The sequence below is a fragment of the Geospiza fortis genome, unplaced genomic scaffold, assembly GCF_000277835.1.
Source record: "Geospiza fortis unplaced genomic scaffold, GeoFor_1.0 scaffold66, whole genome shotgun sequence".
NCBI classification, from domain to species: domain Eukaryota; kingdom Metazoa; phylum Chordata; class Aves; order Passeriformes; family Thraupidae; genus Geospiza; species Geospiza fortis.
In genome coordinates, this window is record NW_005054312.1 from 1,314,022 (window position 1) to 1,332,929 (window position 18,908).

At 41.3% G+C, this 18,908-nt stretch overlaps 1 protein-coding gene across 1 annotated transcript in view; it reads left to right on the forward strand.

The window, feature by feature from the left end:
• The window catches only part of LTK (leukocyte receptor tyrosine kinase), a 92,669-nt gene extending 73,874 nt beyond the window's left edge, over positions 1-18,795 (forward strand). Inside the window, exons 20-30 of the mRNA XM_005419544.2 lie at positions 588-698; positions 1,354-1,540; positions 2,247-2,337; positions 3,590-3,654; positions 6,119-6,248; positions 7,464-7,561; positions 9,845-9,937; positions 10,537-10,638; positions 12,562-12,696; positions 13,032-13,122; positions 13,756-18,795. Coding sequence (XP_005419601.1) covers positions 588-698; positions 1,354-1,540; positions 2,247-2,337; positions 3,590-3,654; positions 6,119-6,248; positions 7,464-7,561; positions 9,845-9,937; positions 10,537-10,638; positions 12,562-12,696; positions 13,032-13,122; positions 13,756-14,529 — 1,877 coding nt within the window. The 3' untranslated portion in view covers positions 14,530-18,795. The remainder of the gene's footprint in view (positions 1-587; positions 699-1,353; positions 1,541-2,246; positions 2,338-3,589; positions 3,655-6,118; positions 6,249-7,463; positions 7,562-9,844; positions 9,938-10,536; positions 10,639-12,561; positions 12,697-13,031; positions 13,123-13,755) is intronic.
• Positions 18,796-18,908: the final 113 nt, after the last annotated feature.

The following is an 18,908-nucleotide window of genomic DNA, read 5'->3' on the forward strand; positions in this document are numbered from 1 at the left end:
CTGCTGACCTTTGCTTACATGCTGAGCTGCATCTCTGCCACCATCTCCAAAATTCACATTTGGATTAGGCAGGAGGTAAAATATCTATAAAGAGACATGGTGTGAATTTCCTGAATGGGCTCAGTGTATCAGATATTTAAGCATAAATGCCTCTCCAGGATAACGTAGCACCTACTGCTGAGTTATTTAAGCCACAAATTGCTTCCTTCCACAGCAGTTTCCTGCTGTGCCTGTCAGCTGATGCCTTGTACTCACAGTTATTTCCTTTCATAGTCTCTTGGAGCTCCAAAACATCAAGACTGTAGACACTTTCAGCTTATGAGTACTGATGTTACCCATTTATAGAAAACTGAAGAATGGATAAGAAATCTGTGTTTTATTAGTTTGTGTTCTATCTTCACAATGATTTAAAAATTATTTAAGTACTTTTTCAAACTTCAAGATTATAGAGGGATTTGCTGTAATTTTTATAAAATGCTCTGACCATGATCTCTGTACTGTTTTCTGGAATATAAGCAACATTCAGAGGGATGCTTTACAGTAGCTCTTGTTTTCTGATTCATGCAGCTCTGTTTTTATTCTTCCAGTGCCCCAGGGTCCTATACCAGAGGGACAGCTGTCTCTCCCCCTCCTCTTAGCTGTGGTGTCTGTGATTGTGGTGCTTGGAATGATCCTCACCTGTGGCAGCCTGTCCATCAGTAAGATACACTTACTTCTTATCACCCTTTGACCTGGCTTTTTCCAGCTAAATTAGACAAAAGGAGACCACCTGGCCACGTGCCACTGCTTTCAATACTTGGAGCCAAAGTGTTGCGGTCTCCCAAGTGGATTGGAGGAACAGGGAAAAAGAAGTGATAGGAAACATCACCACCCACAGTTAGGCACAACCATAGTCCCAAAGGGCAAGGACTACTCTTCCCCACTAATTGCCACAGAACAAAAGAGCTAGGGAAGCCTTCTTAGCAGGTGTTTCTGTAGCAGCCACTGCAATACTAGATGAAATCACAATCTGTAATTAAATATATAATTCATTCAAGGAGATGTTTTGCTTTTTTGGATTTGATGTCAGCAAGATGTCTTGTGGAGCACTCTTCCTCAGCCAATGCACAAAGCTGCATAGGAAACTTAAGTTGTTCCCAGGTGATTAGGTGTTTGCAGGAATAACAATTTTTACATATCCACTACTAAATCACTGAAGACTGTGAAGAAGAGCATGATACAGCAAGCCAGAGATGTTTCTGGACCATTTATAATTCTGGGATTGGTGTCATTCTGTTTTGTGTGGCTAGCATTATCTCTTCTGTCCGTGTGTCGATCTTGTTTATGCATTTTTATTCATCTGTCTGCCCTCAGTTTATCACCTGAAGAAGCAGCAGCTGGAGGGATCCAGAGCACGACTGCAGAGCCCAGAGTATAAACTGAGCAAAATCCGCACATCTGTCATCATGACCGATTACAACCCCAACTACTGCTTTGCAGGGAAGGCTGCCACTCTGAGCGAGCTCAAGGAGATCCCACGGAAGAACATCTCTCTGCTTCGGTGAGAAAACAAGGCCCACCTCTCTTGCTAACTGCAAAGCACCCAGTCCAAGTCAGCCAAAATACAACAGATGTGATACTAGCTATGTTCTCTAAGTTAATTTGATTCCATGAAGTTCTCAAGCAGAAGCGTAAGATTGTGAGTCTCCTGTTCCATGTTCCCACACATAGGTATTTCACCTCTGCTGTGATTGCGGTTTTATTGCACTTGCCTCCTGGCAGCAGCTCCCTCCCAAATCTATAGCAGTATGTCTATTCAGCATTTCCTATCACAAGGAAATTTCCTGTCACAAAGAGATACATGCTAAGTTGCCCTTCATCGTCCAGATGATACTGATCAAAGTTATATAAGCTTTAGAAGGAACAATTAGATCATTCTTACGTCTTATACAGTCTCCTGAAGACATCAGTCTGCAGCTGATGTCTTCCTTTATTCTGTTGCTCTCCATTTTTCTTGTCTTTCTTTTGCCACAGTTGGTGATAGACCCTAGGATTGAGCAGGCCTATTTTTTGTTCAGAACCATCGAGGTACCAACCTCCCTTTTTTAGTGATAGTGGCAGAAAATACTGATAAGCTATTTTCAGAAGTTTTGAGTTGAAATCAAACTCTCTTTTTGATTTGTATTGGACTGGGTGAAAAGAAGAGCTTGGCCAGCTCTTGGATCCAAGGACATATAACTTCTGTTACCCCTCTTCTTTTCTTGCAGGGCACTAGGACACGGTGCATTTGGTGAGGTTTATGAGGGAACTGTGGTAGGCATTGCAGGGGACCCCAACCCTCTACAAGTGGCTATCAAGGTCAGTACCCACAAATTTCTCCTACAGCAATAATTACCCATAAGAACCATGTTATCCCTATTCCAGCTGGAAATGCATGTGTATCACATGCATACTGGCATATGCATATGTGTGATGCAGGCTTGGACACATTGCTGCATCCAGGCATTATCAGCTTTGACAAGTGCTTTCTCAGAAGTTTTTCCACATGATGTATTTAAAAATCTGTGTTGTTTCTCGATTACTTCCCTTTCTATTGAGAGTAGGGCTTTTCTACTCTATGTGAAATTTTCCAGTAGTTTTTTGATATTGCGCAATGTTAAGGATGCTGTTGTGAATATATATTGCAACTTCACAATAATTTCTCTGTCATTAATGGCAAGAGACAATAGGCTGGTTTTCTCTGAAATGACTGCTGTTGCATCAGGATTTGTCAATTACTCAGCCCTGAAGTTAACGATGCTCATATTCTGCTTCTGTTATTTTATAAGCCTGTGACTCAGAGAAACAAATCTACTTCTATGAGTTCAGCTCAAGAACATAGCCGTCATTAATTATAAAAAGTTCTCCTGTTATTTATCCTGTCTTTCATGTCATGAACTTCCCTGTGTCGCTGTACAAATGTGGGTGAAAACCCAGGACACTAATAAGCAGTTGGAACTGCCCAACTCAGTTTCACTGTCCAGGCTGGAAGAGGCACCAGAGCACAGTGGCAAGCAGAAGGAGATCAGCATGTCATTCATTTGTGGTAATCCAGTTCATCTGTATCAGCAGAAGATGTCCAGATCTGCTGGCAGGAAAGAAAGCTACAGGGGCACGTGACACAAGTATTTCAATCAAGTGGCTGTGTGTGTCATATGGCATGCAAGCATGTGCTGCAACGTGGACACAAAGAAAAGGGAGAATAAATAACAGCTGTCATTTAAAAAACCTTCCTAGGTCTGTATGTCCCCATCTAATATTTTTCTTGATGTGTACCTGAAGACATTTTTGCTCCAGAATTGTGCATAGAGTTCAATTCACATACACACACACGCACACATAAAATTTTCAAGTAGGTCACTGTTTCCTATCCTGACTTTAACTAGCAAACGGGTCACATGCAGTGCAAAAAACTCGGCACTGAAAGGATGAGCCCCTGCTCTTAGGCGCCTGAGGTGATTTATATGTTACATGCTCATTCTTTTATTTTCTTTTTTTTTTTCCTTTTATCTCTGGTGGCCACACAAATATTCTCAATTCTTTGGTGGAATGGCCCTCACTGCCTCAACAGACCCTGCCAGAAGTCTGCTCTGAGCAGGATGAGATGGATTTCCTGATGGAAGCATTGATTATCAGGTATAGTTTAAGGGGCTTTTTTACTGATAGTGGGCAGGGGGAAAAAGAGTAATGCAGATAATCATAGAATCCTTTATTCCCTTGCCTGTATTCAGAAAATAAATTGTCTTATTTTTCACCAGATGGCACTTTAGTAGCATATAAGGTACTAAGTGTTTATCTCAAAAAAGATAACTGAGGTTCTTTTGTTGCCTGTTTCTGGTGCTTTAATGCCAGTAGGCAACTTGGCTGCACACAGCAGAGGGATGGAGAAGAGAATCAGAAGGACAAGAAAGTTCATGGATGAGATAAAAGCAGTTTAATAGGTAAAGCAAAATCTGTGTGAGCAAGCCAAGCAGCGCTGAAGAATTCCTTCCCTACTTCCCGTGAGCAGGCATGTGTTCAGCCACCCCAGGAAAGCAGGACTCCATCATGCACAGCAGCTACTTGGGAAGACAAATGCCAAATTTTTGATTGACCCTCCTCCTCCTCCTCCTTTCCTCCATCATACACAGCAGCTACTTGGGAAGACAAATGCCAAACTCTGATTGACCCTTTCCCCACCCCCGCTCCTCCTCCTCCTTTCCTCAGCTTGTGTAGCTGAGCATGACACCATACAGTATGGGATGTACTTTTGGTCAGTTGGAGCCAGCTGTCCTGGCTGTGTCCTCCCACAACCTCTTGTCCTCACAGCCTTCTCGCTGCGGGGGAGGTGTGTGTGTGTGAAAAACCTTAATGCTGTGTAAGCACTGCTCAGCAGTGGCTAAAATATCAATCTGTTTTCAGCACTGTTTTGATCACAAATACAAAATGTAGCACCATATGAACTACTGTGAGGAAAATTAACTCTATCTCACCCAAAAATCATTACAATTTAACAAAAACTTTGGTTGATTGGTTCTGCTGATCCTGTTCAAAAGAGTAAGAAAGTGCAACATTTTTGTACAAACGTTCTGCATTTGATTTGATGTCTTTGCAAGCTTGACAGAACCTTTATAAGGTCGTATGTGCATGACCCTCTGACAGTGAATTATAAGATGTTGACGGTGGTCACAAGGGTTTTGGGGTGAAGGAAGAGATGAGATGGGCTCTATGATCAGAAGGCTTGATTTATTAAGTTATGATATATACATCTATTATAACTATACTAAAAAGAAAAAGAAGAGGAGTTTCCAGAAGCTGCTAGCTACCTAAGAAAAGTAAAGAATGAATAACAAACCAGCTCTCTCAGACTGTGTCCAAGAGATCTCAGTTCTGGATTGGTCACTAACTCCAAACATCTAAACTGGGCTAATCTAGGCAGACCTGCCACATTCTACAGCAGCAGATAACCTATTGTTTATGTCTGGTTGCTGAACTTCTCAGCTTCAGCAGGGAAATCCTAAGAGAGGGTTTTTCATAAAAAAAATGTCTGTGACAATAAGATCTATAAAATCTTCTTGGAAAATATAACAGACAAAATATAACTCCTCTTATCACCTGTACTTTAGGTATTCCAGCCTTAGAATTTACTTCATTAACAGAAATCCATAATCTGAAAACAATAGTAGGATCATGGATGACTTTAAAATAGTAGCATAGTCAAGGTTAATTGTAAGTACTTGGAATTTATATATTTTGAATTTGTGCAATGTGAAATTCCTCTTCTCATTGTCTGGCCCAGCTTATACTTAGATGCTGGTTTTCTGCTATTAAAGCATGAATCTCATGAAATAGTGCCACTCCCTACAGTCTGCAAGAAATGTGGTAGCTGAACAGGAGGTAACACTGATGTATGTTTTTTTAAAGAGCAATTTTAATCAATTAAGGAGTGCCTTGATTCACTTAGTAGCACGACTCTTTCTCTTCCCCAACTTCCTTTCTATTTTTAGTTCCTTTTTTTAGTTCCTTTATTATCCAGGTAATCATTATCTAAGGGAAGATGCTGCTGTCTAATGACTGAGTCTTACTGTGCTTCGTGACAAGCTCAGCTTCCTTTTATAAAAAGCAGAATCACATAAGCAGCTGCTGCAGTAGGTATTAGCTGAGTCCCTCTGGCAGACTAAACACTGAGTCCCTAGTCCCAAACTAGACAGCACTATGTCTAAAATAACCAACACTGAATTAAAATTCCTACTAGCCAGGACTTTGTATCACAAATACCAATGAAACTTGCATGCTTAACTTTCTTATCCCTCTCATGTCACTCATCTTTCAGTCAGTGTGCCCATTAAATTCTGTCTTCACAGACAGAAGACTCTGCTTTGCTTTTAGCTTTTCATACCTTCTGTTGAAGACTTTTCATGGGCAAAGCCAGGTATAACCCTTTCTTGGGGCTGTCATAACCAGAGAGGCATTTTGATATGGCTGAAGATTTTTTTTAAAACTGCATCAGGATTTGCTTCAGTCCAGATTGTCAAATATGAAGGCAGAAGGAGAATGGATGGATGTTGGCCAGGTACTAATGCTGTGTTTCTCTTCCATGTGCTGTAACCTTGGCTTTCAGTAAGTTCAATCACCAAAATATTGTGCAGTGCATCGGTGTCAGCCTACAGACACTGCCTCGCTTCATTCTGCTGGAGCTCATGGCTGGAGGAGACATGAAGAGCTTCCTTCGGCAGAACCGACCCAGGATGGTGAGAGAGCTTGCATGTGAGGCTGTGGTTGATTTTAGTACGACTGCTTTTATGTTTTTATCAACTGGATAAAGGCGCTGAAGCCAAGCTAGGCTGTGTGTGTGTCCCAGCTCCCACAGACTTCTGGATACTTGTGTTGGTTTGCTGGATGCAAGCAGGTGTCAGTGAGACAAAAACCAAGCAGGGCAAGAAACTCCAATAATTGAGGAGGTAAAATCCTGTCCTGCCATTGTAGACTTCACTGACAATTAGACTATAAATAATTGGTCTTCTTTTTTTCAATACCTGCTTTGTTTTCCATGTACTGTGATGGCAAGTGAGGAGCTGAAGTTATAATCAGAATTCATAGCACTAAGTCCTCAGCAGGTGTGCGTCGGCACCATATGGAGAAGTACAAATTTATACCAGTTGAAGAGCTGAGCCTAATTTATTTGATATATCTCAGATTTTGATTAGCAGCGTAGTAATTTCTCTACACCCTTCCTAAGAACAATAAAGAAGTTCCTAGAGAAAAACTGACAAAAATTTCCCTATGGAGAATGATGTAAAGGGGGTGAAAATAAGCAGGGCTCCTGGAAAAAGTTTTCTTTATTGTTCTTAGGGAAGTGCAGATGGTGAAGGGTTAGTACCAGTCCCGGAGTCCTGTAGTAAAGCATTCCTTTTTTGCATACTGCTTCTGAGGGTAATCACTGTTCTTCTACCAGGTACAGATAAGCTGATGAATGCTGATGTTGGTGTAAAGATGTGCACTTGTGCATTTTTACTCTCTCTCACTGTGTCTTGTTCGTGCACTAATTTCTGTTGATAATTTATTTACTCACTCTTTAAGAGTGCTTTTATATTCTCTTCTGTCTCACCTTTTAAACCTGCTTGTCTTTTGACTTCACATAACACAACAGGGAGTAGTTCTCTCCCACCCCCTTTAACTGGCTATTCACACCAGGCCATAAGTCTCTTGCCAGATTGCACTCATGTATGGTGCTCAAGAGGGGGGAAATCTCCGGAAAGTTTTTGGGATTAAACAAGAGTTTACTCATTTTCTAATTCTTTGACCTACTTTATGTTCCTCTTTGCTCCTGACTCATTTAACTCTTCCCTCATCCTGGATGTATATCTCTCCCTTTCCCTTCTTCTGTGCTTCTCTGACTATACTCTGCCTGAATGATATTCTTCTACTTCACTCTCCTTCCGTTACCATTTTGTGTCCTTTTCCAGAATCAGCCATCCACACTAACAATGCAGGACCTGCTGAATATAGCCAGGGATATTGCCTGTGGCTGTAAATATCTGGAAGAGAATCATTTCATCCACAGGTGAGGAGAAACAGTCTCTTCTGATCCGTCTCAAGGTGCATCAGGCTCATACACTTTCTATTGGCAGTGGATTAGACGTGACTAATCTCCACAGGGAGACAGATTATTTCCTCTAGCACTGCAGGCTTGTGTGTAGATGACCAAGTGGATCTCCCTGAGCTTTTTAGGAGTTAGGCTCTGCACTGCTCTTTGCAGTCCTGGAGGGAGGGCAGTGTTCTGTTCCAAGTGAGAGGGTTTAAGTACTAGTTTATGGGTGTCTGCAACGTAGAGACAGTTGAGGTTAGCCCTGTAGTCCACTAGATGGTAGTGTCACTCTGTGTTGGCTGATGAGACAATAAGGTATTTATTTCCTTTCTCATCTCTATCTTGACTTAAATGCTTTCCCTATCCCACCAGCACAGGACAGTCCATAATATTTGAGCCAAAGGGTAGAGAAGGGTAGAGCAAGGGTGACAGGACATAAAAACACATTTCAGGCTTTCTTCCCAGCTCAGTATCTGACCTGCTTGCATGGTTTTAGGAAGCCCATACTTGTTTCTTCAAATTCCTTTTTGCTCATTTGTTGAGCAAAAAATGTTGATCCAGCATGCTTCAAATAAGACCAAATTATTATAGAAGGGATAAAGGTTGTAGTTACCCTTTTAAAAATTCTGGTTGGCTATTGAAATTCTTAATTTTTTATTTAGAATTATTTCAGCTCATAATGTTCCTAGGCATAGTGGGCAGCTGGCTTCCTTATTGTGAATTGCATGCTGTGTTCAGTGCTTGTGTGTAAAGGAGAGGAGAGCCCTTGCACACCAGAGGGTCACAGAGGCTCTAACCAAACCAAGGCATAGCCTGGAGATGTGTAAGGCAGGCAATTGGGCTCACCCACATGTGCAGCACATGTGGGGCTGCACAGCATAGAGATAGGAAACAGTGGGCAGGGGCTGGAGCAATCCGGGGAAATAATGGCAAGCAGCCGTTGGAGCAAAAAGCCGGGAGGTTGAGATATGGAAATATGTTATATGGCTTTATGATTAGAACATCTGAAACAGATTTCTACTGTTTATATTGCAACACTAAGGAAGTTCTGGTGGAAAAGGGTTAGAGATTTCTGTCATTAAAAAAGAGCAGTAAGAACATGCAACAGGTTGTGGCTCTTAGATCTCTTAAATCAGTATTCTAATTGGAAACCTCTGAGTTAATCACTACAGCATTCTGTTTTAGAATCCTTATTGTAATAGTAACAGCAGTGTGTGACTTTAAAAAAACAAACCTCTGAGTCAATCTTTGCACTGTTAGATCTGTAATATAAGCAACCTGGGAATGGATTCATTTTGTCTTAGCCAACAATCCAATAAATCTGAACACAAGGAATTTCCCTCAGGTTTTGTATTAGTATTTGTTAGTGATGTCAGCATTGCTTAGAGTGGGTTGGGAAGTGAAGAAGGCTTTCATTACAGATATTAGAAATCCTAGGGGTAGTGTAGTGGGGTTGTAGAGAGGCTTCTACAGGGCAGGAATTGTCATCTAGGAGTCACAGGTGATAATAGAAGAGAAAGCTGAACCTGACTTCCAAATCCTCAGAGATTTTTCAAGGTTGGCAATGGAAATAAACATATGAGTTGTTCAAGGAACTTATTTTTCTTGGCAGTTAACAGGACCCCCACAGTGCTATGATTCTAATGACTTTCTTTTCAGAATTCATATTTAAAATGAGCAGAAATATTTTAGCCTTGGCCATGAAGGCATCACTTCCATTTCTCACAAGCTAAACTTGCACCCAGCTAACAGCTGCTTCCACGTGGAGCTTTGACTGATTCCATGGCAGATATCCAGAAGTAACAAAGCAACAGATTACCAAATCTGGTTCTACATAACTTTTCAAGCAGTTTACTAAGACTGTCTAATAGCACCACATCTGTAACTGATGAGGATGCTGGTGAGATGTCCCTCTTTTAAAAAAATAGAGCAAGAAAGAAATCTGTCATAATGTGGTTGAAGCAAAAGAGGTTAGGTCTGTTCCTCTTCTGATACAGATGTTGTTTTCTGCCTTAGTGAAAGAAGGTGTGAATGGGGAAAGTTTGGCAGATGCTGGGTAGAAGATATAATTCAAATACAGTTTAAGAATTGTGGTTAACAAAAACGATAATGTAACTGGAATTCTTTCATATTTTAACAGGGCTCTTCACATTTGTTTAAAGATTACTCAAGTAAGATTTGCAGGACTGGGTCTAATACTTTTTTTATTCCTTTAACTACTTAAGAATTTAGAATTATAATTAATTTTAATTTTTTAAGAGATATAGCTGCAAGGAATTGCCTTTTGACCTGTACTGGAGCAGGACGAATAGCCAAAATTGGTGACTTTGGAATGGCCAGGGATATTTACAGGTAAGTGAAGGGCAATTTCAGTTCTGTGAGTAACTCAGTAATCTGTATAATTTTGACAGTTTTGAACTGTTTCATGATATGTGAAGCAGTGGATTCATCCATTAGGGGTCTGAATTTGATGAGCAGTTAACTAACTTGTGTTAACAGACTGTAAATTAACAGATCTACACTTATGAGCCAATCCACTTCAACTGTGGTCCCAGGAAACTACAAACACTTGTGGACACTAAACCAAGCATAGGCAAATTTATTAGCTATTTGATCATAAATAATCTTAAATTAAAATTAAAAACCCCCAGTAACCATACTTATCACTTCATGATGTCAAGAAGACTTCTGTACCAACACCCTGTGCAAAGCATTGGCAAGTTTGATGCCTTCAGCTGTGCACAAGAGCATCCTCTGTTTCCATCTCAGTTGCAAAGAGGATATAAAATCCTGCTTCAATGCACTGTTGTGTTGATGACTTTTCCTTTTTCTCACTTGGCCCCCACTGTTACTTGCAATCCCCAGCTGCTGTTACTGTGGTGATAAGATCTTTTCTGTATCGAAGCCAGTTCAGGCTGTGTGACACTCTCTGTGTATTTCATCTTTCCCAGAGCAAGTTACTACCGCAAGGGAGGAAGAGCCATGCTTCCTGTCAAGTGGATGCCACCAGAAGCTTTTCTAGAGGGCATTTTCACCTCCAAGACTGATACCTGGTAATAAATGTCTTTTAATCACTTCTGCTACTCACTGAAAAACATCAAGAAATGTACTGCTCAAGGAACAAAAGTGTGCTCAGCAGTAACCTTAAAATCAGAATTTCCCAGAAAAATATGAGAAGTCTTCCCACTGCATTCAGTAGAAGTATGGCTAAAGAATCCAGAATAAGAATTTAAATGTTGAATGTAAATAGAGGTCATAAAAATTTGCTGTTCATAAAAGTAGAATATTACAAAAAGCCAATCAAGAAGTAAAAGGCAAAAGCAGATTAGATTCTCAGGAAGTTTCAGCTAAAAATCCAGACAAATATCATCAAAATCTTCCCTCAGCCTTCAGAAACTTCCAGTTTCCATCAGTGACAGAGTCTGCTTATATCTTTTGTAAATTACTCTCTCTGTACCACCCAGGATTACTTTTTTGGATATTTTTTCTTGTTGCCTATAAAATGCCAGCAGGTTTAATCAGAAGTCCTTGCTGGTTGCTGAGGAAACAATATTTATATACTGATTTCTCATACGTCTTGATTTTTCTTTAAAATAAGCGCCCCCTCAACAGTAGCACATTCATGCACAGGTGCTGGGGTATGGATGCTTTCCAGTTGCTTAAGAACACTTTCTCTGTACAGCAGATCCTTCAATATGCTGTACTGAGGCATTCCCTCAAATGCCACACTGACCCAGTTTCCTGAAGTTGTTAGCGATGCCGGAAGACAAGGATTGCTTATCAGCACCTAGTTGTGAGCAGCCAGCACTTAATATTTTGAAGGAAAGTGCTACAGTTCCTGTAATAGGCTATTATAAGTAACATGCATATACTGGAAATTTGACCTTTGTAGCAAAAAGTGACTGAAAATTCTGACCCTGTTGAAGTCTTGGCAGAATTCTCTTGACTTCAACGAGTCTAAGTCATACATAATTCCTAGTGGCACTAACTATCTGACCTGTGGATATAAAAAAAGCACAACCATATCAGAAATGCTGCTGCTTTGCAATTTCACTGGATGTCTCACCCTTGATTTTATACTTGAGCATTTTGTTCTGAAACACTGATTCAGATATTTAGGAAACATTTGAAGGTCCCTGTCTGACCATCTAGGAGCCATTCTAGAAGTCACACTTGCACCTCGAGCTGAGTAGAGGTTCCTTCACAGCTACACCCCCCCACATTCACAGTCAGACCAGGTTTCCCTACCAGCTTGGCCCCAGGTTTCCCATAGCAGGGCCTCAGAGGTCGGGATACTTAAAATAATTTAATCAAGACGCAGTAACAAAAGAATGACTTGAGCTCCTTCCTCTGAAGAGGGACCCCAAACAAAGGAAGTTCTTGGCTTTTATACCCTCACAGTCTAAATGTGCTAAAGTCTGGAGTCATTGGATCCTGCTGTGTCTCTGGGTGTCCGGTCACCTGGCCATGCCACAGGTCCTCGTCCCTTGTTTTGCGGAGGGTCGGTGCCAGGTCACAGCCTCTTGCCTTGGGCTTCTGCCACCCAGAGCTCAACCTGCAGCCAAATTACCAGCACCAAGTGTATTCCTCAACACAAAAATCTCAAGTTTTCCCAACTAAGGCAAAAAATATCCATGCCAGGTCTAACAGTTCTTTTTAGTTAGACCATACACAGCCAAGGGTGCTTTGGCATTTCCTGCTGTACTAATAATGAATGCAGCAGAAAGAACACCTTCAGAGTTACTAAATATTTTGAAACCTCTGCAAAACTTGTTTTGGAGCTTGAGCAAAGGTTTTGATTGATTGGGGTGTCTTCTTATGTAAACATTGACTCATTATCACACTAATTGTATATTACAGTAATTGGACTGCAGCTTTGAAAGGTCATTGCTGTGGTGTTGCCTACACAGCTACAAGCTAGGTTTGTGGAGCACAAATGAAATCTGACTGGTATTTTTGGCTGGTTTCTGACACAGGTCCTTTGGAGTGCTGCTTTGGGAGATTTTCTCTCTAGGCTACATGCCCTACCCTTGCAAAACCAATCAGGAAGTGCTGGAATTTGTCACCAGTGGAGGAAGAATGGATCCACCAAAAAACTGTCCGGGGCCAGTGTAAGTATTTCCTTACTCTCACAAGCCAAGGTGTAGTATCTGTCAAAAATGTGGTTAAAGACACCTCTACTCCAGGAAAGGTGATTGCCCTCTGTGTTAGGTGGGTATTGCTAAATATGTCTTGAGCTACTGCCTCTTGCATACAGGTTAGAGCAATACAGGATTTCCTTTAAATAGCAGCTCCCCAGTCAGGCAGGATCCAGGGATGTAGAAATGATAGATCCACTTTTGCACTCCTCCTTTGAGCCATGTACCAAGTGTGATCCCTTGGACTCTTGATCACTTTATACTGAATAATCTTGATTAATTTCTTTTTTTTTTTTTTTAACTTTAAGGTACCGGATCATGACACAGTGCTGGCAGCACAGTCCAGAGTATCGGCCAAACTTCTCTACCATCCTGGAGAGGATCAAATATTGCACCCAGGTACTCGTCTTTGGTATTCAGGTGGATGATAATCCGTTCAATGCCAACTATTCAAAGACATTAGCTTTAGACCCTAAGGCAAGTGAAGGGTCCTGGCAGACTGACATAATTACATTACTGGTAACTTAATGAGTAATGTGGTGGTGCTGTTGGCTCTTTTCCAGTGTTCATCCTCACTCTCCCATCTTCCACCCAGCCATAATGAGCATATACTGTGCAAATGGATGCTTTTAGCTCTCAGCTTTTTCAATTGCAAAACATCCTTCATTTTGTGATAGAAAGGTATTTAGATCGCTCTCAAGGTCCATATTCTGACCTTGCCTAATGTTGCTCAAAAGCCACAGCTGAATAGTTATGGAGCAGAGAGGGGGAATGAAATGGCACAGTGAGTTCACTATCCAGTAACATTTAACAGCTCCTGGTCTGGATCCAACCTCTCAAATGAGAAATTTTATGCTACAGCTTAGTCACAGATTTCAATGAAGCACAGTCTCTTCTCAAAGGAGACATGTAAGTCTCAACAGCATGTGATGTCCAGATGGAACATAGCACCTTGTTTGATGTGCAGGAGTATTGCCCAAACCTGTGACAGTCACCCTGAAGATGTAACAGACTCTTGTCTCTCTTTTTCAGGACCCTGATGTGATCAACACTGAGCTGCCCATGGAGTGTAGCCCTGCACCAGAGGATGAAGGGAGTATGGTCATGCGCCCAAACATTTCCAGTGGGATAGTGCCGCTGCTGGTAAGCCCTTCTCTCACTCCTCAGACAACACCTAAGACACTGGAATCCCACCATGCTGGGCACAAACTTGTACAATGTCCACAAGAACTGCTGGTGGAGAACCTGAGCAACCGGACTGCCCGAGGGCCCAGCCTGCCATGCCTCAGTGATTTCAACGGTGGGTCGTGGTTTCAGCAGACCTCAAACCAGAGGCTGGAGGCCAGCAACCCATCCACCCACAGACTTAAAAACAAAACAAAAAATCTTTGGAATCCAACATATGGATCATGGGTGCTAGAGAATATCTGTCACTTCAGCCCCAGCTCCAAGCTCAAAGCAAATCCAGAGCAGGAAGATTCAGGCTTTGATGGGAATTGCAGTTCTCCTAGCTCTCGGGCATCTCCAGCATCTCCAAGTCAAAGTAACTGCCCTCACCTGGATATCAGTGGGATTGAACTGGTGAAGCTCCAGACTTTCCCCTGTGGCAATGTAAATTATGCTTATGATGACCTATGCTATAGTGCCAAGCACCAGCCATCAGCCTTGGCAGAGGTCAGAGCAGCTGTGCTAAGGAGCTCCAGTCTTCACAGAGATGAAAAGCCTTTTTGTAAAAAAGAGAAAACATCAAGAGAGAGAGACTCTGGTCTGTCTTTGTCAGATGACCTGAGTGTTACTCCAGTATAGAAATGGTTCTTCCAAAGATCAGGGAATGTGTGTGTCTGGAAGGACTGCTTCCTGTTTCACTAACTTCCTCCACTTTAGCTCGATCAGATGAGTGAAGTTTCAACATCAGCAATGTTCTGCTTCCTCTGTCTACCTGCTGGATCCCACATTGTTAAAGGCACTTGCATTTCTATCTCTGTCCTTCAAATGCATTCCACTGAACCAGCTTAGAAGTGGAGAACAATGGCATTGTTTGTTTGATTCAGAATGCGATTCCTATGGAAAGAACTCCTTTTCAATCTGCTCAGGTGAAAAGAAATGGACCTACCATCCAGCTGCAGTATTTGGCTGAAAATAATGGCCAACACAGGTTGTGCTTCTTTCTGAACCAAGAATCTAAAAACATGTGCTGTGCCAGCAGCAACCAACTTGCAAAGGCTACTACATTCCTGAGAGCTTTTTACAGTCCTGGTGAATTACTAATGCTTATGCACTATAAGGGAAGTAAAAAAAAGTAGCAGCCACATTTGCATCTGTTTTATTAGTAGACCTTGTGGAAGCTATTGCTCAAATTGGAAGCAGTAGGAAGAATGAAAAAAAAAAATCAGGCTCCTCTGAGCATGTGCTTTGTAAACAAGCAATGAAGAGGAAAACATTTACCATTAAAAAAGCAGTAGATGGTGGAGCTGATAATATTCCTTTGAGTAGTGAAGGAAATGTGCTGCTTGCCTCATGGTGTTGCTCTCCTCACAGCTCCTGGCATCGAAGGGGCAGGTGGTTTTTCAAAGAAGGGTGAGCTGCATGGTGTAATGAGAAATGGACTTATCTTTTAATGGACTTTACTTAAAATGAACTTCATTTTTGTAAGTACTTTGATATTCAGCATTCATTCTCTATGCTGTGTTGGTAAGAACTTAGCTGAGGTTCTTGGGTAACTATTTAGCATTTGGTATGATGGAGTTCTTGGTTTTAATACTCTGAGGTAGAAAGTAATGCAGAGAAGAATAGTGAAGGGAAATCTAATGCAAACCCCACTTAGGGTCTTCTTTTTACAGGAAAGTAGAATAGCTCAACCATTTGAGAAAGCTAAAGCCATGACTTGGCTTCACACAGCTGAGCAGGTAGCAATTGTTCCTTGCCTTGCAAGCGCAGACTTGTTTATAAAGGTAGTCATTTGTTTCCAAGACAGCTCATTTCTAAGGCTTTCTTCAGTTATTCAGAATCTAAATTCATGTTTAGGGTTTAAAGCTGCAAAATAAGGAGACTGAAAAGGCAAATAATTTGGATTAAGTCTGAACAGTCTTGGAAGCATTCTGTTCTTGTACCACTCCTGAATGCCACACCTACTGTGGCAAATTACATGCCGTCTTTTTGTGTAATCAAGCTGTGTAGTGAGATGCCAGTTGTAGACTTCTCCAGCTCCTTTCTGAGGCAAGAGTTTCTCTGGTATATGCTTTATGCTTAGTGATCAGCTGCATGTCAGTCTGAAGGTTCAGGCTAGCAGGCAATGGCTTGCTTAGACCACAGACTTCCTGTCCTTTACATCAGTCAGGGTGGACACTACTGAGCTGCGGTAAAGAAAATCACAGGGTGAAGAGTCTGAATCCATCCTCAGTGAAAGGCATCTTCAGCACAGGTTTATGCTTCACTGGTCTGACTTTCTATCTCTTCCACGCTTTGTATAGTTTTAGGCCTTTGACTTTAGAATGGACAGTTTTATAAAATGTCAATTCAGAGCATACAAATACCTTAAGAGCAGGTGTCAAGAGGATGGGAGCAGACTCATTCCAGGGGTACCCAGCAACAGGACGAGGGACAACAGGCACAAACTGAAACATAGGACATTCTTCCTGAGTATGAGAAAAAAACATGTGTTTACTTTGAGGATGACAGAGGTGAAAGAGGTAGCCCAGAGAGGCTGTGTAGTCTCCTGCTCTGGAGACACTCAAAACCCACCCAGACATGATCCTTTGCAACCTGCTGTAGGAGAACCTACTTGAGCAGGGAGGTTGGACTAGATGATCTGTGGAGGTCCCATTTCACACCAATCCTTCTATGATTTCCACACATAAATGATGATGATGCTCACCTTTCAGCAAAGACCCATATAGTGTGGAAATAATTCTAAATCCATGGTGTTGTAAAATGATTGATGGTCAGAAGAGAGGGGTCCCTCTGTGTGGGGCAAATTTCAGTAGAAGTGTGGGGACTGATGGGTTTAGTGACCAAGGAGATGAATGACTTTGTCTCATGCCCTTCCCATTTCACCTTTGCTTCAGCTCTCTAGTTTCTCTCACATTTAGTTCATCGCCTGTCCTGTCTTATATCCAGGAGTTGCCACAGCCCAGTTAGATGAGGCAGAAGAGCCCATTTAGCAGGAAACTTTCTCATTCTCTCCTCTTGCAAAGGCTAACATTTTTGATCATATTTCAGACTGGCCACCCCTGGATCATGCTAGTCAAAAATAAATGCATTTACTTTTAACTAATGGAATTTAATCAGTTTGTCCTTATCTTTCAGATTGTATTGCTTTTATGGTTCATACATTAGTAGGTTTTTTCCTCCCAAAAGATGACCTATCAAATTTTCCAGTAGTTGTGGCTTGGTGCCAGCACCTTGGCCCCTTCCTCCCCAAATATGAGATAAGGCCACAGCAGAGTGCAGTGATCGTGGTTCAGCTGCAGTGGAGGTGATGCCAGCTCACTCTTCAGCCCTTGTCTGTCCTGAGCAGAGCACTAGTGGTCAGGGCCATGCTTTTGCAGGCCCATTATGACTCTGCTTTCAATTCTCCTTAGCCATTAGCAGGGGCTGGAAACTGGTGGCAATAGGAGTGAAATACTGGCTGGTTCAGAAGCCATGGGAAATTAACTATACTACCTTCTCTTCCCAGAGACTTTTAATGAAGTAGCAGAGAGAAGACAGTTCTTCATATTTTTAAATGACTATAAAATACCCCAAGATTCCAGTCAGAAGCAGGCATGATCTCTACTGTCCAGATAGTTACCCAGCTTTGAGTTACCACTGTTTTCCCCATGAAGCCCTTGCCTCAGCATAACTCACAGCTTTAGAAAGGCCAGTAGTGACAAAACCAGGGAAGCTATTGAAAAGTGAAGTGCGACGAGAGCACAGTTCTATTAGCAGTGCCAGGACAGTCTTGGCTGTAGCTATGCCTTCATTTTATAAATGAAGTGCAAGTTCAACACATCGGACAAATACCTGATTTTACTGAATAGCTGCATCAAGGTACTTGTTTACAGGAAGTACATAGACAAAGCTGCACTGAGACTGAGCAGACTTCTATCCTGACCAGGATCTTATCCCTAAGAGTGATCAAGAGTGGGATGTTGAAGAGCAACTGTAAGAGTAGAGTAAGCATATATGGATTATTTATTTCCAAAACAGACTCTGATGGTTTACAACAGCATTTAGCTCCGGGCTGCACTGAGCCAGATGCAGTCTTTTCTAAAAAGACGAGACATGGGGATGCAGGTACCAAATGGGCACTTAAAGAAAGAGCTGGGAATTTTAAAAGAATCTGCATTAGCAGCCTCAATGCTCTTAACTCTCCCAAATGGAATGATCTTCTGTCAGCATATTGCCATGAATCTTTGACCTGTAACAATCTTTTTTTAGATGCTATTTAAAAACCCTCACAGATAATGAATTTTTAATTAACATCCTGGAGGAAATATTGTTAATATTTTTCCTGTTGTGAAGTTGAATGCTACATGCTGTACAAACCATTTTATCTCGAAAGAAAAAATAACAATTGCAGTGATACACACTACAACCTTCAGTCCTTCAATTCTGAGACTGAAACTTATTGTTTGTACAATCAGAGATTTCATAGTGCTCAACTGCTAGCATTGCAAAACATAACTTGTGTGAAACTGCTTTTTGTAAAGGACATTTTTAGGGCATCACCAATGAATTAAACCCATAGTGTCAAAATTTTATTAATTTGGAAACTGGAAGCCAAAACCCAATTCTGTTTCCTAGAGGAATGACATGAGCTGGAGAGCTGGGATTAATTCAGTCTATAATCCATGTGAAATCTTCCACTACTTCCCTACTGCAGAATCAGCCATTTATAGGGTTGCTATAAATTGTTCTTCCTGATAGGTGTCTGTTTTTTAACATTACGAAATTGGTTTTGTAATTGTATGTATATAGTTGGTTTTTGACTGTGTTTAGCATTAATACTTTATGTTGCTTCACACAACCTCATACTTACATTTTAAAGAAGGGACTGATTAACAGAAAATGAAACAATAATGGAAATTTCAATTTGTCTTTCTCTGCTGTTTCACATTTGTTGATAGTCCTGCTTCTCATTTCTTTGTAATCCTTGCTTCTCATTTCTTTGTAATCCTTGTTCTCCTAAACAAACAGAATTTTTA